This window comes from Centrocercus urophasianus, unplaced genomic scaffold (assembly GCF_019232065.1).
Source record: "Centrocercus urophasianus isolate 14NV4802_14NV808 unplaced genomic scaffold, USGS_Curo_1.0 seq_16, whole genome shotgun sequence".
Lineage (NCBI taxonomy): Eukaryota > Metazoa > Chordata > Aves > Galliformes > Phasianidae > Centrocercus > Centrocercus urophasianus.
Genome location: NW_024884711.1, coordinates 9,200,718 through 9,223,286, shown reverse-complemented (window position 1 = coordinate 9,223,286; position 22,569 = coordinate 9,200,718). Strand labels below are relative to the sequence as shown.

The following is a 22,569-nucleotide window of genomic DNA, read 5'->3' as shown; positions in this document are numbered from 1 at the left end:
GTGAGGTTTGTCTTGCCAAACTGTGATTTGTGAAAGGCAAGGCATGTCTTCCAGAGCTGGTGTGTCCACAGTTCTGCTCTGCCAAGCGTTGGGAAACAATCCTGTGGTCGTGTCTCTATAAACTGCAGGTGCCTGATAACTGAGCTGTAAGCACAGCAACAAGTTCTGAGTTCTTAAAGGAGTTGTATCCTCAGCAGGAAAGAAAGAGAAATTATGCGGAAGAGTGACTAGCGTCTGCTTAGCACTATTGAGGTGCTTTATATAGTATCAGCTTTGTTAAAGGTGAGGTATTTGGGTTATAGCAACTTCAATCAAGAGGTTGTAAACTCTAGGCGGAACAAAAGAGCATGAAGGTGATAGGCAACAGCAGTTGCATACAACAGAATATAGGTAAATGAAGGGCAAAATAGGGAAAGTATGAATGTCTTGCAGAAATCTGTGATATATCTAGGGCTTGGCTAGCTCTTTGAAATGAATTGGGAATGGCTGTTAATTGGAACATCCAGAACTCTGTTGGGCCATACACCTGCAAGTGGGATTTTCTGGCATTGACGCAAAACAGCCTGTTTTCATCTCTGTTTTTATTTGCAAAGGAACATTGTTACTTCAATTCAAAACAAGTACTAAAAATAATTAATTCTTATTTTCTATTCATTTAATTGTGGAGAAATCAGGAAATTATGAAAACTTTAGAAAATGTTCACTGAGCATTGTATAACAAGACTCCGATGAGCTGTGAATCAAAATAACACTTTGTTTTCAATACCTCAAGTTCACACAGTGGAGAAGTAACATACTCTGCAAGTTAACTATTCTCAGTATTCAATTAATTAAAAAAAATATTGGGATCAAGAGCTACAATTGGTTTATTTCAACGTATGTAGATTAGTACTGCTTGCTTTTAATTGCGTTTTCATTCAGTAGAGCGGATATATTTTGTAAAGCAAAATGTTTCTGCTTTGAGCAGCGACCTTTGAATTACATTCCCAGGATTTTTTTTATGTGGAAAGTTTCACTTCCAGGAGCACTAAGACTGGATGGAAACATTAGATTTTAAGTGCTGCAGCATTTCTGAAGGTGACACAATGCCACATTAGTGAAAGCACATAGAATGGAGCTGAAAGTGAATTTGATTTGAATGATGTTCGGTGTTTTTTAAAAATGTAATGACAGCAACAAAAATAACATAACTTACACATTGGGCAAAGGTCTGGATCTGCAGATGCACGCAAGAATGATATTCCATTGAATTTTATTGGCTTTTCCTTCAGTGTACCCCCACTGAACTTCAGTGCACAGTGTATTTCACAGTTAATCCACTTGACTTATCAGATGGTTGGCAAGCTGATCGCCCTGAGGTTTAAACTTCCTCTAAGACAAATTGCCAGTGTTTTGAGGGAACTTTTCTTATTTTCGGCTGGTAAGAGCAACCTGTTCAGGGTTCACTCATTTGTGAAGCAAGGTTAAATGAAGTAGCTGAGGGTGCAGTCTTCATTGTACCTGTGTAAGACACTGGTGTCTTGTGTGTGTAGCCTGAAGTTCTCAAAAAAGGGTAAGCTTTGTTCAAATGATTTACAATTCTATAGGGAGCTGCTGATGGCAGTAACCTCTATGCCCTCAGATGGTATTTTATTATTTGTGAGTTATGGGTGATTCTGTGTCAGTGCTACGGCAATGCAGAATCCTCCTGCTCCTAAAAGACTCAATTTGGGAGGTGAGTTCTGCTATAACTAATATTTACTATGAAACAGCTCAGTCAGCACATTTCATTAAACTGTAACAAGGGGTTTGAGAGCAGCTGCATCGAGTGAATTTGGGAGTTTGCTGAATTGAGTTGTTTTTCTAGCAAGGTAAATGAACTGTTGAGCATGGCAGATTTCTGCTGTGTGGCAGATGAGAGCTGCACCATGCCGGGATGAGTCCAGGGAGTAATTGTATCTCAAAGAGGCACAATCCTTTTCCAGTCCCAAGGAGGACTGCTCTGTCCTTTGGGATTTGTTATGGCTTTTGAATGTGGTAGGCATACCCATGCACGCTCAATTTTGCTTTCTTATTTTTATCAAATTTAATATAGCAGTGGCCAGCTTCCTAAAAGCTTTATTAGCTAAATGCCCAAATTATTACCCATCAGCCAATCTCAATTCCCTGTTTTCCTATTCTGAATGTGTTTCTCTTGAGGATTTCCCTCAAATCAGTGTAATACTTCTGAGATGTAAACTGATTTCACTGATGCAAAAATTTCATCCTGTTTATGTCGTCTTGCCTTTCAATCCACACTGTGCACAGGGTTTGTGGGGTAGACCAGAAAGGTTGCGATTTCCCAATTGATTTTTCATCAATACTTTTCCAGCCAATAAGGGCTGAACTATTCCTGCATTCTCTTTTTTTTTCCCATGATTCTGCTCTGCTACCAACCTTTCCCACCTGAACACCTGCATGGGGCTGAAAAATGAGTGAATTTGCTTTTACGTCCATGATCATTTTTGACAGTGCTAATCAGGGTGACAAAAGTATAATAATGAGGTAAATTGAGTTTTTGGCTACGATGGCATTCCCACAGATGTTATCACCTGGTCTAGACCCGGAATACAAATTGGTGCTCAGAATTTTACCAACCAAGTGTAATTTTATAGCAAAAGCTATTTTGTTTCTCTTCTTTTAATGAGCAGCTGCTCCTAACTACCTATTAGTAAGGCTCATTTCTTGTGAAGACAGCACACTTTTCTCTAAAAAAAAACATGTTTTTGGTATAAAATGGCTTCATTGCGAAGTTGGCAATAAATTCTTTTATTTTAATTGAGGTTTTCTCCTTTGGTATAGAAATACCTTTTTTTTTTATTTTTTATTTTTTATTTTTTTTATTTACACTGTCCAGAAGATTTATTAATAATTAGTAAATAGCACAATTGGCTACAACTTTAAATTTCATCACTTTGTTACAGGACATGGAGAAATAAGAGTTAATAGAAACACATTCCATTCAGTGTGTGGTATGAGTTGAACAAGGAGATTTCCTTGTTTTATTTATATAGCTTGTGCCTGAACTATTTAGAGCAGAAGACCACTGACCTTCCCAAAATTTTTATCCTTTGTTTCAAACTGAATGTTAAAGAGTTGGAAATCAAAAATGATTGATGGAATAGTGTAAAGTAATTAACCTGCAGCAGAAGGCAAAGAAAAGAATGATACATTTCAGGCTTATTAATCCACTTTTTTCTTTTCATTAATTTTCATACAAGTGTTGTGATCAGCACTGTATTTTCAGATGTTTCAAAGGAGAAGAATATGGCTTAGGCATCACGACATTGTCCTGCCTTTATTTTTAATGTTCAGATTTCAATATTATTGCACACATTCCTGGATGTGTGTTCCAAGGAATGGAAATAGATGATTGCAGTTACAAGTCTGGCACAGAAGTGTAAAGAATGAGTGCCTCTAGACCATGATTATTCCACAGAGGTTCTCACGGACAGTTAGGCCCATTGCAAATTAAGAAATTGCAACACTTGCTGTTAATTCCAAGCACTGCCTTTGTAACCAGTTCAGCCTATGTAGCTGTGGAGTTTCTGTGGAAATATTTTAACTCCATCTGCACACATTGGAGGGACTTCAGCCAAACGTTTCTTGGATGGCTCAGCAGTGCTGCTGGTGCAGGCAGGACATTCAAGGCAAGCCCGGGCTGTGCTTGCTATGAGCAGTAAGCTGTTCTGGTTATAGCTACTGAACTAACTGCTGCCTTTTTTCTTGTATGTAAAGAATACATTCTTCCAGTTTTGGTTGAATTTGGTTTTACTTCTTAATGTGCCTAGCGTTGGGACTCCTTGCTTCTTGACTAATAATCTCGTTTGAGATTTGAGTCGTTAACTCAGAGTATCAGCAAATCCTCTATTATAATAATGAAAAAGATCATAAACTGAAGGCTTGCTATCAAGTCAGTGTTCCAAATTCCTGTGCCAAAGTGCATCATGGATGTCGGATATATTTTGGCATTTTTATTTCCTTGAGTTCTGTCACAGTATGGACAGCTGAGTCTTGGTGGTTGTGTTTTATGGCTTTAATCTTGCTCTGTTTTCATCTTCATGCTCTGTGTAGTCTTTCTCACGATCCGTCACAACGAGCAAAAAGTTCCAGTCCTGAGGCTAGGATAACAGTTAAGCAGATGCTGCTGCGGTTCAAAATGACAATTCCTTTGAGGCTATTGGGGGATATTACCACTGGACAGACTGGATACATCCCCTCTACCCCCACCCCATCCTGAGATTAAATTCATCGCCCCTGAAATCAGCCACTAAGTGAGAGCAATCTGCAAATGCCTTGCTACAATTTCGTGAATAGCCAATTTTACATTTTTTAAATGTTAACAATGGTAATGTGTATTTTAAATTGAGGCTTGGGAGCTCAGTGTAGCACTTATATGTCAGCATTGACCCTTTTTTGTAAGGTAAATCATGCAAAGTCCTACTGTTTTAAAGGAGGTGGTATAAATTTACTTGATGGAAAAATGGGCACTTTGTCATCTTTCTCATATTATTGAAAAAGAAAATCTGCCATGCAGTTAGGATTTTCTCCATTGCAACTATTTGCACAGTATTTTATTTATTTATTTGTTTATTTATAGTGTAAAAGGAGAACAGAAAGGGAACATTTTGCAGATCCATGAGAGCCAATGCAAAAGGTAGCTTTGAGCTTTCTGTCAGTTCATGTGCCAAAGCCAGAAGTGCCTTAAAGTACCAGAAAGGACAACCTAGCTTAGAAATAGATGCTACAAGCTCCTTCTGGGAAGAACAGTTCTGGGCTGTGGATTGTAGAAGCAGGCAGGCTGTTCTCACCAGTCCTGCTTACTTGCCTGTGCAGGCTGAGGTCTCATGGTGCAGCACTTCTTCCTTTTCACATGAATAGAGAAGATCAGAGAATTTTACTGATAACTCGTTAGGGCCTCCATCATTATTATTATTTTTTTTAATATATGCCATTAAGGAAAGCTAAAGATTTTTTAATTTCAATTTAATAGCCATAGACGGGCTTTCTCACTTGTGACGCTTATTTTTTTCCATCCTTGTCACTGACATTTAAGACAGTCTCTCAGTGTTGCCTCCTCATCTAAGGAAGGGTAGGAGATATTTCTGGTGACTATTGCATTGAAGATGAAGCAGAGTTACTGATATATTACACTGTCTCTCCGTTGGCCTTACCACTAGTAACAGTTTTGCCACTGTAGACAGTAATGCTTCATTGACCTACCACATCATATTCCATTTGAGAGGATGTAGTTTGTTAGAATTTTTGTCAGTTTTAATACTGAGCAATGATCTATAGTATTAAAGGAAATTAATTTATTATCAATACTATGTCTGCAGCTCTGACTATGTGTTATGACACATTCAGAGCACCTTGTCCACTCATAGAACGCTCTAAACTCTATTCATTTCATTTGCCATTTGGAGTATGTGTCTTGAAGCTCATTCAAGCTGTAACTATACAGCCACTCAAAAATGATGGAAAAATCCCTCTAGCGTTTGCATTTCAGCTAGGTAAAATTTTGGGAAAACAATGTATGCAGTTGAGATTAAACATGTAGAAATTGCACACTCAAACATCTTTGTAGATATTCCAGAGTATCCTTATGTAGATGCATGAGCTCCTCTCTTAGCATGCTTTTTAGTTTGATCCCCTCCACAACAAATAGTTTGCTGCTCTGTAATATTTCCTTTCAGTTGAAATGTTTATTCAAACATGCAGGACTGCAAAACTTTCTATCAAGCCAGTCATAGTGGAGCTCTTTTTCCATTCTCCCTTTTCCCAGCCTTTCCTTTTCTTATCGTGAATTTGCCTTTGGAACAAGACTTCACTGTTCTTTTGATCTGGGTGCACAGCTTGAGACCCCCTCCCTCCTTCTGTCCCTGAATGAGCTCCCCAGGCTCAGCCGGGCAGTGCTGTTATGCTTGTGAGGGACAAGGTAATGCATTGCCTGGGTGGGAGCTGCCAGCACTCTGAGAAATATGACAGTACCTCTGCCCTTGGTCAGGCTTCCCATTTGAAAGTTTTCATTTTGGTAATTACATCCTTCCCAGATAGTAGCTATAGTCATTGATCATACTAATATCATTATAACTGATTCCTGTAAGTCACCTTTTAAAGACACTTTCTATAGTTTCTTTCCCCCCTATATCTTCTTCCTCTGCAGGCACAGGATAAGACTTTTTCTGTCTATCCTTCATCTGATTGATTAGAAATGCCACATGCTTCCTTTACGTATGGCCTGGTAATATACACATCACATTTCTTCCCTCGGGATCTTAATCACAAGTAATGGCCTTTAGCTTTTCTCATTAGCAAAATGGAAAAGCACCATACCCAATCCATTAGAAATGCAGCATTGTAATACGAGCTTATAGAAAAATGGCTGCATGCCAGCGGACATGGAGTGAGTTTACCTTAAAGGATTTTCAGAATAAAAAACAGAAAAAGAAGTCACCCTTTCTGTCTGGCAGGCAAATGTTTTGAGCCATAACTTATCACACCTGTCTGTGAGGCATTTTGCTATGGCTCCTTAAGTGCTGTTTGGACACCTTAGTCATACAAAAGGCACTTTATAAAGAGGAAATAGAGGCATTTATATGTACATTAATGTCTTCCCCAGTGTTGGTTCTGTGTGTTCTGTGTGAGAGTTATCTTTCTCATATTCCGTCTCCTGTCAGAATTTGAGGTGGGGAGGAAGTTGGAGAGATTTTGTTGTTGTGCTTTGTTTTCCTTTTTTTTTTTTTTTTCTTTTGGAATATGCTATGAACACAGCAATGAGAACCACCGTAACAGCTTCCTCATCTTTCAGGCATTTACCTGAGAGTACGGCTATGCATTTTTTAGCCCTACTTAAAACTATTCATAATCAGTACACCAAGAGTGAGGACAAGACTGATTAAGAGCTTTTTACCAATGAAATGGATTGTTTTTCACTTAGCCTGGACTTTATTAACCCTAAAACAGGAAAAAAAAAAAAAAAAAAAAAAAAAGAAAGAAAAAAAAACCAACATACTGTTTAAATTCTTACCCTGGCATTTGTGCTTTTATTATTCAGAACAGTAAAAGGTTGTTTAAGCACAGATTTGTACAAATTGGTAATTGTATATAATTTGAATGTATATGAGTTGACTCTGACTCCTTTGGAAAGCCACCACTGAAGGAATTATAGAAACAACTTTGGAATGCTGCTATTCTACCAGCACTGAGACACATCTGTTTTATTGGCCCCTTCAAGCATTGTTAGTGTGATTCTGGGAAAAATAAGTACTAAGCACACCCATAAAGCTATATTAAATTATGCATTATGGTGAAAAGGTGTTTACTTTCCCTTAAAAAACCAAAAAACCTCAGGTTGCCTAGGACTTCAGTTGCCATACACAGTGGATTCAGAGCTGAAGCATCGAGTGATTGCTTCATTTGTGTCTCATCAGCTGTGCTGATCACATTTTCTCAAACAAAATTAAGCATCTCTGTACCAGGAAATGGAAACAGTACATGGAGTAGCGTGAAAGACAAGCAGTGCTTAAAGATGATGTATATTCTGAAGGGACCTCTTCAAGGCACCTTCAGGGGGAATTAGTTAGATGACAAAACAAGAAAGTTTAAGATAAAGTGAGATGACTGCATTTTGACTGATCAGGTATTTTTTCCCTTCTTTCAGTTTTCATTTCGTTCTTTTTTAAAAAAACTTTTTTGTATTTCTCTCCCCCTCTCCTTCCTTTCATTGTCATTTGGATTAAACAGTGACAAACTTGAAGAGGTTCTGTATAACTTTTACCACAAAATAAGTTCAGGAGTTCAACAGTGTAAGTAACTCATTCCATTGCAGACAAGCTCATGACATGGCCATGCGATGTGGTTCAGCTCACTTAGCCAGCACCCTGTTAATAGGCAGTGTTTCTGCTTTGATTATGCAGTCCCAGAGCTGATGGTGCTGATGTTTCAGGGATCCTCCCACAGCCGCTAATTAGGAGACTTGACAGCCTCTGTAATACTCTAACACGGTCACAGTAGAGCATCGGCATTAACTTTAAGGGGACCTTTCTCCCAGGATAATTTCAGAGTTTTGTGGATAACGGGAAAATGAAGCCCTCACAAAATTCTGCAGCCACCTTTCACAGCCCTGCCATCTGACAGAGCTAATGACAATGTAAATACATTTAAAGATTTGAACAGACAAATTCATAGGCTAACGAGAAACTCTGTTTTGTTCTGCATTATTTTTAAGCATAGTACTTTAGATGTGGTAAAGTTGCCATCAACCCTTAAAGGTTAAAACTTTGTATTTTTCTTATCCTGAGCAATTGTGACCATGGCTGATACTTCTGACTAAGTTACAGACAGAAGAGGAGCTAGCTGAGTAACATTCAGGATTTCCAGTTTGTGGGAAATTTGTTTTACAAAATTTGGTTTCATTCTGATTCATCTTCTAAAACCTCAAAACAGAAAGATTCTCCCACGTACCAGAAATTCCAAGCAAAAATTAAATTTTGGAAACAATGACTCACGGTGTTTGCAACACAAAATACACTCCCCAAGATCCTGACAGCTGCCAACTGGTATAAACATCCCTCTTGGTTACTGTCCTGCTCCAGGTCAGCTTTCAGGCAGCAGCTGCAGAACACAGCCAGGATTTTGTGTTCCAGAGCAGCCTTACCATGTCCGATGATTTGGGCTGGCTTCCAGATCTCTTGATGAGTTGCCTTACAGGTCTGCTCACTTAGGAAGAGATGAGTCCTAGTAGGCATGTGGCTGACAAGTTGGAAATGACTAGAAATGTTGCTTTGTGCAGGTAACGTGGTGGGATTTCTTGGAAGAAAAGCAGGACACCAGCTCAAAGCCTGCACAGGAACTGCTGGTTCCCAGGTGCGCAGGAGGAGACAAAAATCTTTCAGAGCTTCACCGAAGTTCCGGATAGAATTGAGTTCCTGGGGCTTGCAGACTCCATGCTAAGCCATCCCAATACCATGTTGAGCATCTTGGAAGGCATGAGTGCATGTTTGGCAGCAGATTTGGCTAAATACACCTAATAGGAGCATGCTTTGGCTTTTGTGCTAAGGTGTGAGGGCCCAGCAAATCCCGTAGAGGACAGGGAATGCATTTCACCCTACCCAACCCTGGTATTTCATGTCCACCATAAATACAGGAAGGCTGGCTTTTAAGTTATCCCTGCTGCCACTGTTAGCTGCTAGTATGAGCCCCAAAAGGAAACACACACTACACTTGCAAGGTATTTTGTATTCATTGGATTGGCAAATTTCTAAATACAGCATGCAGACAGCTGTTTTTTATGAAGCTTTGAGATGATTTCTTGTTTTTTTTGCAGCCAGTGATACCCTTCATTACAGCTTATCAAAATATTTTGGACTGGAGGGATCTTCTGGAGACAAAGTAATACTGTATTTCAGCTTCTTTTAAGAATAGCCAAGGTGTAGTTTGATGGTGCAATGCTATTATCTTACTACTGTGTTTCGATCAGGCAATAGTTGAAGAAATTAGTCCTGTTTCTGGGAAACTGGAAAACTAGAAATACTAAATTTCTAATATTAGTTAGAAGTACTAATACAGGTACCTTTTTTGTGTGTGTTTTTACTATTTTTTTTTTTCTTTTTTATGGACAATTGATCCACTCTTAAGCCTAATCTGAAAGAGCAAATGGAAGGTGTATGTGATTAATGAACAACTATAGTTTAATAAGTCTAAGCAGTTCTCATTTTGTTTTATTAACAGATTCATCCATACTATGTGGATGTTTGGAGACACTCGTCTCCTCTTTAGCTCCTCAAATTCATGAAGATGTAATAGCCTCTGGAAGATACGTTTACCTCTAAAAAGCAATTATTTGTTCATATAAATGGATGTGTTACTAATAATAGCTTAACATGCTCATGTGTTGAGAGTTTCACTGACACGGTTATTTGTTTACTTGGGTTGAAAATATAATATGCAGATCAGGCTTTCTTGTTCTTGCTAGCAGCCATTCATCAGGGATTATTTGATGGAATTGCATTTGGATGGAAATTCATAGAAATTTCTAGCCATTGGGGTGTATAGGGAATTTCTGTTTCAGAAGAAGCAGCTATAATTCTGCTGTATCACACCTTTATTTTTCAGTATACAGAATGTGAAAAAAAAGAAAAATGAATGTAACAGAATCTCTATGATTACTGACCCTGAATTCCCGAGACTGGTGCAGTATACTCGTTTGTTATGATATAGTCACTGTACCCTGTTTTTATATAGGGTGCTGCAGTCAAGACAGTCTAATAAATCATACTCTAACCCATGCTAGAAAACTTATCCTGAGATGTCATAATGTACATTGACAGAATAGATACATAGAGGGTATTAGGAAAAACTTAAAAATGCTAATTTTCTAGATAACAGGTTAAGAATTGAAAAAATTGAGAAATCATGAACTGAAAGTGCAATGCCAGAGTCTTTCTCCTTTTTAAGCACAGGAGTATTCTTGCTCTCTTGCAAATGTATTCATCAGACCCATTAGATACTAAGAATTATGCAAAAAAGCAATTTTTGCGTCCTGAGGCTATTCATATGTGCAGTCATGCATGGAGAGTCCATGTGCAGTTCTATACAGTTCCCTTAGATCTCTTCTCACAGTGGAGACTGTCACAAGGACGACAAGAACGAAAGTATCACAGAACTACGTCCACTGACAGTGACTACCAGCATCGCTGTCTATCTGAGGCTGCGTTCCATAGCCACATACAGGCTGAAAAACATTATGTGAACAACTTCATATAAAGAAATTATCTCAAAAGGAGTTTCACTTGCCTTCAGTGAAAGATATCAAATTGGGAACTTCATTTGCACATTCTGATGGTTTTACTTCCATTTTCTGTCTTTTCGGATACTAGTGAGATATCTGAATACAACCTGGGATTTTCACTAGCTTTCATTCTAATACCAGCCGTCAGACTCTAAAATCTGCTTAGGATGAATGTGCTGATTTTTGGTTTATCTGCTTCTGTAGACATTCCTGGATTGCTCTTTGCATTGCCTACAGTTTCTGCAAACGTAGTATTTTGTATGCTAGTACACAGCTGTATGCAGTGATCTGACTGTTCTCACATTTGTTTACTCTAAATAGTTTTTATCTGATTAATCCTGATTACTCTGCTTTAGTAGCAGGCCTGAATGCAGAAATAAAAGAAAAGACCATTAACTATAGGGGGTTTAGCTTATCTGCTCCTTTCTTCGATACCTTTGCATTACTCTGATTTCCAAAGGTAGGGATTTGTGAAGGATGCTTAGAACTCCTGAAGAGAAAAGGAGATTAGTTTGTAAATATAGTTCTTAAAGTTATTATTCTCTCTACCTTCATTTAACTTGCTCCGAGAATTAGGTAACATCTCATTAGGAAGGTTGAAAGCGAAGTGATAGCCAGTGTTCCTAAATACATTCGTATTACTGAGCAGCAGGGAAGGAAGGTTAAATCTTGTAAAGATTTTTATTCTCTGCCTGAACAATGAGTGCAGTGGCCCAGTGATGAGATTCTGTTGAATGACAGTGCTATTCTTGATAGGACTTTGGTAATTGTGTGGTAAAATAGCTTTACATTTTAGACCAGGCTTATAATTATTAGCAAAAATATTGTAATATATGCAAAATCTCCATAGCTTTTATTCTCAGACTCTTTAATTGGGAAAAAAACTAAGATTAATAGCAGCCATTGAATAATTACAGGATTGAGCTGGAAGATGAGAAATGCTTCTGGGTAGCAAAAGATATTTGAAGTTTAAAATAAAAACCGTGGCTGCTGGATATTGTATTTCATCGAGCCGCTACCGGCACTGATGAAGTAGATGGTCTTTTTCCTGAGTTTCTGCATCTCCCTGCTGGACTGTGGGATAAGAGGACACAGCAGGACAATGTTCTTTTCTGCTGGAAAACAGGGTATTTTCAAATGAGAAGGTGGAACCAGGGACAAAAAAAATACAGCTGTTTTATTCTATGTTTCATTAAAGTCATAACCACCTCCCAGGGATCTATGAGAGATGCAGTTTTTCTTTGCAGGGAAAGAGATTTAAAAGTGAGAGGGCAGGTTTCCTTCATGAGGGAAAAAAAATAAAAGTGGTAAAAATAAATCCAGCCAACAGTCTCATTTTCTTCAGTTTTCCAGCAATGCAAATGTTTTCACATAATTCTGTTAGTGATGCAGTGTCTAGACTTCTCAGATGGTTTAAAAAAATAAAATAAAATAAAAAAACACGTACAAACAAATCCTGGCAGTAATTCTCAGAATCCTAAAAGCTATGTCATTATCACTGTACTGTAGTCCATGCAGTGATATGGAACCACAAATAATCACCAAAGATCGGTTTCTGGAATCCCTGCTCATTTCAGATACATGGGTTAGCATTTACTCTCATAAGACCCATTTAATCTCTCCACAGCAGGCTGCTGTGGGGGCAAATGCTCACCAGCAAAACTGGTATAGGGATTCTGCAGTTTGTCTCTAACCTTGGCTGAAAGGGCTCTGTGCCTTTTCAGGAGCACACGAGTCAATGAAATCAGGAAAGCCATCTTTGATTCTTGAAACAGATAGATGTTTCTAGAAAAACAAAGCAAACAGCAGAAAGATGAATTTTCACATGAATTTTGTAAAGCCTTTTCTTCTATGCTTATTACTTGCTCGTTGCTCCTTGTGTGCTTAATAAGCATATTAATCCTGAGGAAGCGTTGCTCTCAGTTTCAGAACTTACGACAAACTGACATGTTAATGTCACATTTTGTGAATTCTGATTTTCTTTGTTCCAGAAGATATGTTTAGTGTTGATCAGCTTATCCACTGTTGCCACTCTGTAATATCTCACAGTACTCATAGTGGTCAAGAGAGTTAGCATACAATTAGTAGCCTTCTTGCAATCACAGCTGTGCTATTTCACAGGCAACTAGGCTTACACACAGAGCTGTACTTCAGAGTGGTTTCTTATGTTACTGCTAAAGGTGACCTTCAGAATTTAAACTGTGTGTGTCCAAATTCTACTGGGGGTATAAATGAAGTCTTGCAATAGTTGCTTACTCTTTCAGGCACTGTTTCAGTTGAAGCTCAGCAATTAACAGCTAACGTAAGAAGCATTTGCAATGTATCTCACTTGCTAGCATTTACCAGACTCTTTGCTAGCTTGGGCCCAAGAAAGGCTGGCTGTGACAAATGAAAAACTGGGCATTATCTGCACCTAACTCTTGATATAAATTGCAAATTCCCTACATGTCACTCAATTCCACCTTTGATGGGAGAAACCGTTGTCTTTCCTCAATATACTCCCTTGCTCTGCCTGGTGCAGGCAGCTGCTTAATCCTTGTTTTTTCTTCTCTTTTGCCACCGTTATGTGTTTAGTGTTTTCTGCAGGCTCAAAAAGCCTTGCTGGAGCCAGGCAGGGATACCACACTGTTTTCAGATCAGTAAGAACTGATGTTGCCCTCTGAATTAATAATGATCCTTCCCACAATTTCATTTTGTCCTTTCATCGCACCTCATCTGTTACCTCTCTTCATTTAACTCCTTGTAGTTGTGCAGGGTAATAGCTAAAAGGAGAACAGGTGCATCACTGCTTTCTTATTTTCTACCTATGTATTTTTCACACAAGGAATTTCAAGGAGGTAAAAACAAAAATCTCATTAGAACAAGGTGTGAGCAGAATTTCTGATGTAGCATATGGGCTAAACTGGTGCCCTGGTAAGTGCGATCTGAGTGAAGCAGTGAGGTACTGCAAAGCATGCGTTACACTGTAATACTGTGCATCTTCAGTGCGGAGAACGTGGGCTGTATGGGAGCTGTTGAGTCACAGCCTGAACCACTGATCACCTGAGGAAAGGTCTGAGTCAGCCTTGGGAGCACAAGTGAAGGCGATTCAGCTGTGTGACCCCCCCCTAGATCCCATTTAAGGGCTGCCTGCCAACTCAGGAAGGGTCTCTTTCTGGAGAGTCCCCCTCTGTGGAGTCTTTTTTGTGAACCTAGATCTGCAGATACAGGTGAGCTTTCCTTCCCTGTTTGTTTTTTCCCCATTTTCATCACGATAATCTTTCCAGCTGCAACACTAACTGTAACAATGGGCTCTATATTCTCTGTGAAGAGACTATTTGTTTATAAGCAAATTAAGTAAATTATCAGCAATGCTCCCATTTTTCTTTTTTTTTGTAGTAGAAATTGTCAGCTTTTAAATAATCAAAATGCCAAACAAGCTTCCCTGTGCTCTCCAGATCATCATCTATGCCTGTAGAGTCACTATGCATTTTACTGCTAGGAAGGATCAGCTTCTCCTTTTAGACCCACAAAGCCTGTATGGTTGAGGAAGAATGAACGTTGTTTTCTTCTTTGTGTATACTTTGTTGAACAACTGTTCACGTTTTTGTTCAAGAATCTTTAATCCTCATGGAAAAGTATGACAAAGAAATAATGGGCTTGGATTTTTCATATTCTCTTATTTCAATGCTTTCAATACTAATGCTTAGTGGAATTAAGTGGGTACTGGTAAGCTGATCATGTGAGACATGCTGTCTAACGCATACATGTGGACAGAAAATTTAAGCAACATTTATGGAGTTTATAGGTTCATGAAGATAAATCTCAGTGACAGTTTTGTGACAGAGATGTCTTCTTTTTTGCCATTTGTCTACATCCAGGTTATGTTCATTTCTTGAGGTAGGTGGGAAGCCATATGAACTAGGGTATGTCCATAAAGCAGAATTTCATCCTGTGTGGTACTGTGTAGGGTGGTCATCAATTGTTTAACTTTCCTTCTGAATCTCACCAGTTTTCAGAGCCATTTTTCCACCTCCCAACGTCTTCCAGCAGAAGTCACTTCACCCCATCTAGAGCATTGCATTTTACAGAATAGCTAGATAAAGTGACAAGGGGATCCAGGGAGAGAGACAGACTCCAGGAGGCTCGGTCTGTGCTGAAATGCAGTTTTCAGGAAACTTTGTAGTCCTGTTCTATGGTGACTTTTCAGCTAACTATTAAGCATGAATATTCATCAAGAGAAATTCGTCTCTTGCATTAGCCAAAGCTATTAATGTATTAATTAGAGTCCACTGATACCATACCTCAGCACTAGGTAATCTTTAAGGTATTCAACCTGTGAGAGAAAGGATTAGGATTATGTTCCTCATAAACAGAATAAATGCATGTGAATTTGATTGAGCTAATGTGAGTTTTAACAAAAATGAATCTGTCTTCCTCTTTCATTATACTTTAAGTGAACAGACTAGCTTAGAGCAGCTTCTCAGTGTTAAGCTTCCCTTGGTGAAAATAGATCCACCAGGGCAGGCACTCCTGAATTCATGTGATCTCATTTGGGATTCCCTCTGTACCTAAGCAGAGTTTAAATACTTAAGACCAATTATGTTGGTATATATCTCTGAGAATTAAGCCCCAGTTATTCTTTGTAGTTCTGTGCAGTCTTTTACAAAAGCCTTGATGGATCCTTATGCAAGAGTATGGGGAGACAGAGAATCAGTTCCAAGCACTGCTAACATGTTTAACTATTGCCCCGGATATTTTTTTCTGAAATGAGGAGGGTGTTTTTTAACTCATAAAGGTAATTACATTAGGAATATTTTGAAATTCAATTTGTATAAAGGACACAATGTGTGTACCTGTAATACGGAGCAGTCTGCTGTTGTGTTCAAGGGCCAGTCGTTAAGCAGCAGAACACCTCTGCTGGATTAAGCTTTGACTAACTTTTATCAGGATCAAATTATTTGCCAAAAGAATTATTCCTTTTATGCCATTGGTGCAACTAATTTTGCCCATATAACTTGTTTTAATTGCAGAGCTACAAGGGATTTAATCAAAAGGTTGAACCACCACCACAGTGAACATTAATACAAGCAGAATATGTCACATACAGGGAGAAGTCACATTCCTGCAGTTCCTCATACAGTCTGGCACAACTGGAATGTTCCTTTCCTTTGCACTACCAACAACAGTGCTTTGAGAGCCAGCAAAGACATCAAGTAATTTCTGGACAGTTTCAGTTGTTGTACTGCATAACTCAATGTCAGAGGATTTTGTAAAAAGGGGCAAGGCCTAAATTACAAGTCAGGTGAATAGCTTGAGATCCGTGCATTGAAACTTGTATACGTTTATGTGCAAGGTAAGGGAAAGGCAAATAACTGCACCTCTTGAGCCTTGCATTGATCTGCTGCGTTCAGAGAAAAACTCCGAGGAGGTTTAAGATGAATAAGGCCAATTTAGTCTTTACATTAATACTTGTTATTAAAATATTTATAAATTTGAATGAAGCTAGGCTACGCAGGTATTTAAAATGCTTGTAGGTCTTTGCCGAACTGTAAGAGTGCTTCAGGTTATTCTTAAATATTGACACATAACAATACTGCAGAGTAGATGTAATCCCAGCTTTACAAAGCAGAATGAAGCAGCTCTGAAACGCCTTGCTGTAATTCCTTAAGGCAGGATAATAACCCAACTGCACTGAGTACAATAGGGATCATTGGCCTAAAGTCTTTGATGGGTTAGCGTTCATAAAAAAAAGTATTGAATTAAGTTCTCATTCTGAAAAAAGAAGAAAAAGGAGCTGCAGAAAATCGTGGCCTGATACAGACACACATGCACTGGGGAAATTCCTGTCCCTCTGCCTGAAGGGAAGGAAAATGCTGTGAATTTGTATTTGCGAATAATGTAATGATTTTCAACACAACAACATGCTGCTTATACTGCAAGTGTACATTTTATGTCACCTATATTTCTCATTGCTTTTTCCATCAGAAACCAATTTCATTTAAATGCTTGTTTTTCTTTTTATTCAAATGAAGATTGGAGAATTGAGCTCTTAGACTCCCAATTTTCTATTCTCCAGCACTGCTGCAGAGTCTGTACCCTGCTTTGTAATTTTATAATGCGTGTTTGTGACAGGCATATCAAACCAGACAGTTAGTTTAGAATTGAGGTGAGTTCTTTAAATGCAAATTTTACTATAAACAGCAGAATAAAATCCTTCAAACACTTCCCAAGCCTGCCAGGAAGCAAAGCTATATTTAACTCATTTTGAAATTCATCAAATATATTCTGGGCTGATTCAGATCTTCAATGTGTCTTTGAAGATAACATGTAGTGGAAGTGTCATACAGTCCATTGTGTGATTGGGCACATCCTGAGATTCTTGTCAGTGAAGACGTGCAGTTGGGACTGGATTGTAGAAAGAAAAGTATGTGTGGATCTGATAACTTAATATTGATACCTTATTTGAAAACTTGAGCAATCTGTTGCAAAATCCATACGCACTTACGAATTAGAAAAAACAAAAAGACTCTTTTGTAGTACTTGGGAGAGAAAATGTTTTAAAGAAGTTCAGTAACACATGTTGCTGTAATAACAATTGGGAGCAGCTTCAAAATCTGTATAAGAGATGTTTGGATATTAAAAATGATCCATAAGAATCTGGTTAAGACTACTGTGTACAAAAGCAGGTGCTCCCAAACATGTCTTCCTGTCTTGGATCACAAACAACTGTAAACACAAATGTTCTTGATGATAGGGCTAATTATGGGCAGGAATAAATCTGTCAAATTCCATGCTTTGTGTTTTGTAAGATAAGACAAATAAGATTCCAAAAGATTGTTTAGACTCTTTGTCTCTCTAAATATTATATATATTGTGTATGTGTATATATATCTCTCTCTCTCTCTATATATATATAGTCATGCCTCTTTACTGTTTTTTTTTTTATAAAAACAAATAGGAGTCTCAATTTGAAGAAGTACATGAAACAGTGATACAATCTGAATATATCAGCAAGATATTGATTACAGTATTTCTTGTACTCAAGTGTGACCTGACTTTGAAGTTCAAGATTACGATTTTTAATAGCTAGAAGGTGATCTTACAATTCATTAAAATCCTCAATCAAAACAAGACTATACATGAATCAGCAAATTTCATACAGAAAATAGAAATGGTGTCACGCTTCCAGTATGATTATTTTTGCAACTGTAGTTTTCTAATGTCAATTTGTCTTTGGTTTGTTCTAGTACATGACTGCTGCTGCACCTATGCAAGGGACCTACATTCCCCAGTACACTCCTGTGCCTCCAACAGCTGTCCCTATTGAAGTAAGTTTACCTCCATCCCTGAAAGCAGTGTGAGGGGGTAACACAACTCTTACCTCGTTGTACCTGCTGTTTGATAGGGGCCTAAAATCACTTTATGGAATGGTACATCTTCCAGCTTTTTTAAAATTAAGATTTCACATTCTTTTTTTGACGTTATTTTCCCTTTTAATTTACTTATTATTTGCAGGGGCTCTTGTTTTGCTTTTGTTTTGCTGTATAGCAGGACAGCAGGACATGGAATAAAACAACAGTGATTATGACTGTCTTTTTTTCCCCGTGTACTTGGGAGGGGAGATGGGAAGCGACAGGAAAACAATCCCAGCAGGCAGACCACAAATGCAAAAGAGATTGCGAGAAAAGAAGATTGCAAGAGGGTTTGATGTGGTCCTTAACAAGTATAGGTAATTGCTGAAATATTTAGCCACCAGGAAAAGTGATTGAGCAATGGAAACCTTCCTCTTGTATATACAGACGTGGAGGATGCTGCACTGACTGAGTGCTTTTTCATCCTTGAGGAAGGATTCGCTCCCTCCCTCCTTGGGGCTGAGTCATGCTGATGACAGTCTAATGAGTAAGTATTTACTCAACCCTGTAGACCACAAGCTGCCGGGAGAATCAGGTCGGCCTCCACTTCTGTGCAGCATTATAAGGGCCACCAAGCACAGTGAGAGGAGAGTGCCTTGTCATCCTCTTCAATGTGTGTTTCTTTTTGGTGCTACTCCTTTTCATTAATAACTTCTTCCTTTCTGTAGGGTAATATGAGGTGTTCCGGGGTCTCCATACTTCTGCCTTGAGCTGTATGGAGGTTCTGAGTTGATACTGTTGCTGTTCTGTGCTTTGGAGTTGCTGTGTTAGTGATACTTTTGGTGTGGCTCCACCAGCAGTCAAGTGAACTCATGTTTTTTTCCAGTTCTGTGCAATTACTGAAATTTCTAAATGAGAGCCCTCCGAAAAGGCTTCTGCTTTTTTTGTCATGCTGTGCCAGTCAAATCTTCAGGGTTTTTTTTGTTTTGTTTTGTTTTTTGCTTGAGGATAATACTCCCATAAGCCTTGTTTGGTTGCAAATGGTGCATGAGTGCCTCTTTTAGTAGCTATTCTTAGGTACTCAATGAGGCACAAATGAGGTACAAATCCAAATCAAAAGGAGATAGTGGGGTGGAGACAAGAGCGGCTCATCCAGTTGTACTGACCAGTGCTAATAAGAGATTAATTCTTCCTGTATTCTTCTCACCATTGTTATACTCATGCCCAATGAAGTAACATGACATAGTAATCAAATATTATCTGAATATATAGCCAGTCTTGATCTGATCTAGTGATGCTATTACTGCTATTGTTTATTTGTATAGGGTCTCTGCCCCAGAGAACTTACATTCTCAAGACGGACAATAGCAGAATCATAAAGGCAAAAGAAGTACACAGGAAAAAAAAATGCAGTCTCAACAGACATGAAGAATTTCTGAGAAATGGAGAAATGAAACTTCCATTTTTTTCACAGATAATATGAAATAAACTACCTCTTGTTTACATAAGACTCAAATGAAAACAAATCAAGTGGTTTGTGCTCCCTCTTCTGGCTCTGTTGTATGTGATACAGTAATAGTTTGTTCCCTGAAGAGATCTGATAGTGCTGTTTTTGTGTCTCACATCAAATGTGAGAGTAAAGGCAAGAAAATAGATTGCTTTGAAAGCATGCAAAATTGTTAGATTTAATAACATTATTCAGACTGTCCAAATAGTTAAGAAATGGAATGTAATGTTAAATCCATGCACATCAACTTTTGTGTATCTAATCACTTTTTTCAAATTTACAATTGAAACAAAACTTTATTGGAGCTTTGACTTAAGTAGTAAAATCTTTAGAGTCGGGTAAGTTTATCTTTGAAAGAGATCATGCATAAATGCACTGTGTACAGTAGTGCAGTGCTTTTCTAAGGCAGCTTGACTTCTGTTGGACATGTAATAGATCGAAGGTGGTGGACCTAATTTCTGCCTTTTATCACATTGCAATTCAAAGGAAATGAAAGTGATTTCACTGTGAAGTTGGGCTAAGTACATGAACATCAGAGAGTCTTACATTCATTATAAGAAAGACAAAAAGTAAAACTCACATTTCACTGAAGTCAGCAGAATTTTTGTCTTTCAGTAACCAGAGAAATGTTCCAAAATGCGTAGGTGTCTCCCAGTTCAGCTTGTGAGAACTGGAGAGGTTGGTACTCTAAGGAGGATTCTCACTGCTGGATTATCTCTTTGTGAGCTAATTGAGTTTGTTGTGTTAGCATATGGTTCTGCTTTTTCCGAGCTCTTTTAACCATACAGTGCTCCAAGAGAAATACAGGAATAGTGATCTGGTACTGAGATTCTTTTATGCAATTAACTGAAGTGAGTAAAAACAGTAACCTTTCATGTTCTTATTTGACTCCTTAGGGTGTTGTTGCTGATACTTCTCCACAAACAGTAGCATCTTCATCACAGGAAGCCAGTGGTCAACAGCAACAGATGACAGTGGAAACATCCAGTGAACATGCACCTGCATATTCTTACCAACAGTCTAAGTAAGCAAGAATATGCTTTTTAGCCGAAAGGTTTTCTCTCTTCAGAATAGTAGGACAAATCTGCTTCCTATTTCAGCAATGCAAATTCAGCAGGTGCTTCATTGAGTTCAAATGAATTCTCTATATATAGTAGTGTATGGGGAACACTGCTGCATACTGTAGCATGCAGTAAAGAAGTACTGTAGCATTAGTAAATGGCCTCATCTTAGCAAATTGTCCTTGAGTTTGTGCTTGCCGAACAACGCTCTTTGGCTGTTCTCTGCTTATTGTGGACTTGCAAGGATCTCAACAACTGTATTAACAATCATCATGCTGGGTTAAACCAGTGTTTGGCATCAGAGGTTATACAGAGAGCTTAGATTTTGCAATGGTGAAATTATTATGGTACACGTGTAAAAGTTAGTTTCTGAAAATGTGGTTAGTAAAGCAGTGTAAATTGCCCCAAGGTGGTATTTCTGAGAATGCAACTCCAGTGCCATGCAGACACCAAGTGGGCAGAAGCTGGAAACACAAGGGAAGCGAATATGATAAGACTGTTCTGTCATTCTCCTATCCTCTGCTCGCTTTATTTGCTTCCTTGGAATACCTTGAAAATTTCAGATCTACACAGTGGCAGTGCTTTGAACACTTTCAATTTCAGAGTAATCCTCAATCATCTTTCCTTTTGCCATAATGGAATTGATCCTCAAAAAGATGAGGTTGCTTAGTCAAGAACTTAATCACACGTAGATTCCAGGAATTTGGAAGGACTGTAGGAGTTTTGATGTGCTCCAAATGCTATCATTTATAAATACGTGTACATTAAACATCACTTTAAAAAGAGGAATTCTTATCTTGAAGAAAGTAGACAAAAAGACAAGAAAATCATGAGATATGTCAGTTAATGCATCATGACATAATGCTCATAGTGCTCTAAGTACTAAGAGGCATATGCTATGATATAGAAGTGATTAGAATTACACCAATCTGCCAGTTGCTTTACTTCATTTATGACCTCTGGAAATGGAAGATACGTTTATTTCCCTAATATGTGAATGAGAAATGTGTCAAATCATGCAATGGCCCTTTTTGACTGCCTTGAAACATAAGTTGTCACTATTTCATATGTCACTGCCATATTTGTTCATACGTACATATCCCAAAAGCAGTTGATCACAAGCTTTATGCTGTTGCAACCAGTGCTGTATTTTGGAGACACAGTCTGTGCATGTGTACTTGCTCTGACATAAGCTTCTCTAGTACCTGTAAATAAGCGATGGCAAAATACTAACAGAATATAGTAGTCAAAGAGATAAATGAATGTGACAGTGACATCCTGTTCAGTGGTTTTGATGACTGTGTTCTGAAGGGATTATGATCTGACCATTCCCGTTTTCCAGTTCCCTTTCACTCAAGTCTCCTAAGGTAAATGTGATCAGCTGCTTCTGGCATTTTTCCTTCACAGAAGAAGCTACACTGCAATTCTTTATTGAAATGTGTATTCATGCTCAAGAGGTGATTTCTCACTTCCCCTGAGAATGGGATCCCTCATCTTTCCGTGTCAGCTACAGCCTTGTTGCAGTTCTAATGGCACAAACATTTGTATTCAGAAGAATTTCTTTTTTAATCACGCAGGCTGATCCACTACAGATTTATTATAATTATTTTAAAACATTTTTTATCTGAAATGTGCCCTGTATTTGTGTCTGCTAGTTGTGGGCAGAAATGCAAAATGGGGGAAGCTGTAAAAAGAATCAAAATGGTACACAATCTGTCTTAAAAAAAGAAAGGAAGAAAGAAAGGAAGAAAGGAAGAAAGAAAGGAAGAAAGAAAGGAAGAAAGAAAGGAAGGAAGAAAGGAAGGAAGAAAGGAAGGAAGAAAGGAAGGAAGAAAGGAAGGAAAGAAAGAAGGAAAG

The 22,569-nt window shown here is 38.3% G+C and overlaps 1 protein-coding gene across 6 annotated transcripts in view; it reads left to right on the top strand.

The window, feature by feature from the left end:
- The window catches only part of RBMS3 (RNA binding motif single stranded interacting protein 3), a 493,774-nt gene that overhangs the window by 462,830 nt on the left and 8,375 nt on the right, over positions 1-22,569 (top strand). For 3 of the 6 annotated variants that reach the window (XM_042817114.1, XM_042817117.1, XM_042817116.1), the window contains exons 12-13: positions 18,040-18,120; positions 20,548-20,675. In XM_042817114.1, coding sequence (XP_042673048.1) covers positions 18,040-18,120; positions 20,548-20,675 — 209 coding nt within the window. Of the gene's footprint in view, positions 1-18,039; positions 18,121-20,547; positions 20,680-22,569 lie in introns of those variants that run through there. The other 3 variants (XM_042817115.1, XM_042817119.1, XM_042817118.1) reach the window with 1 other exon arrangement.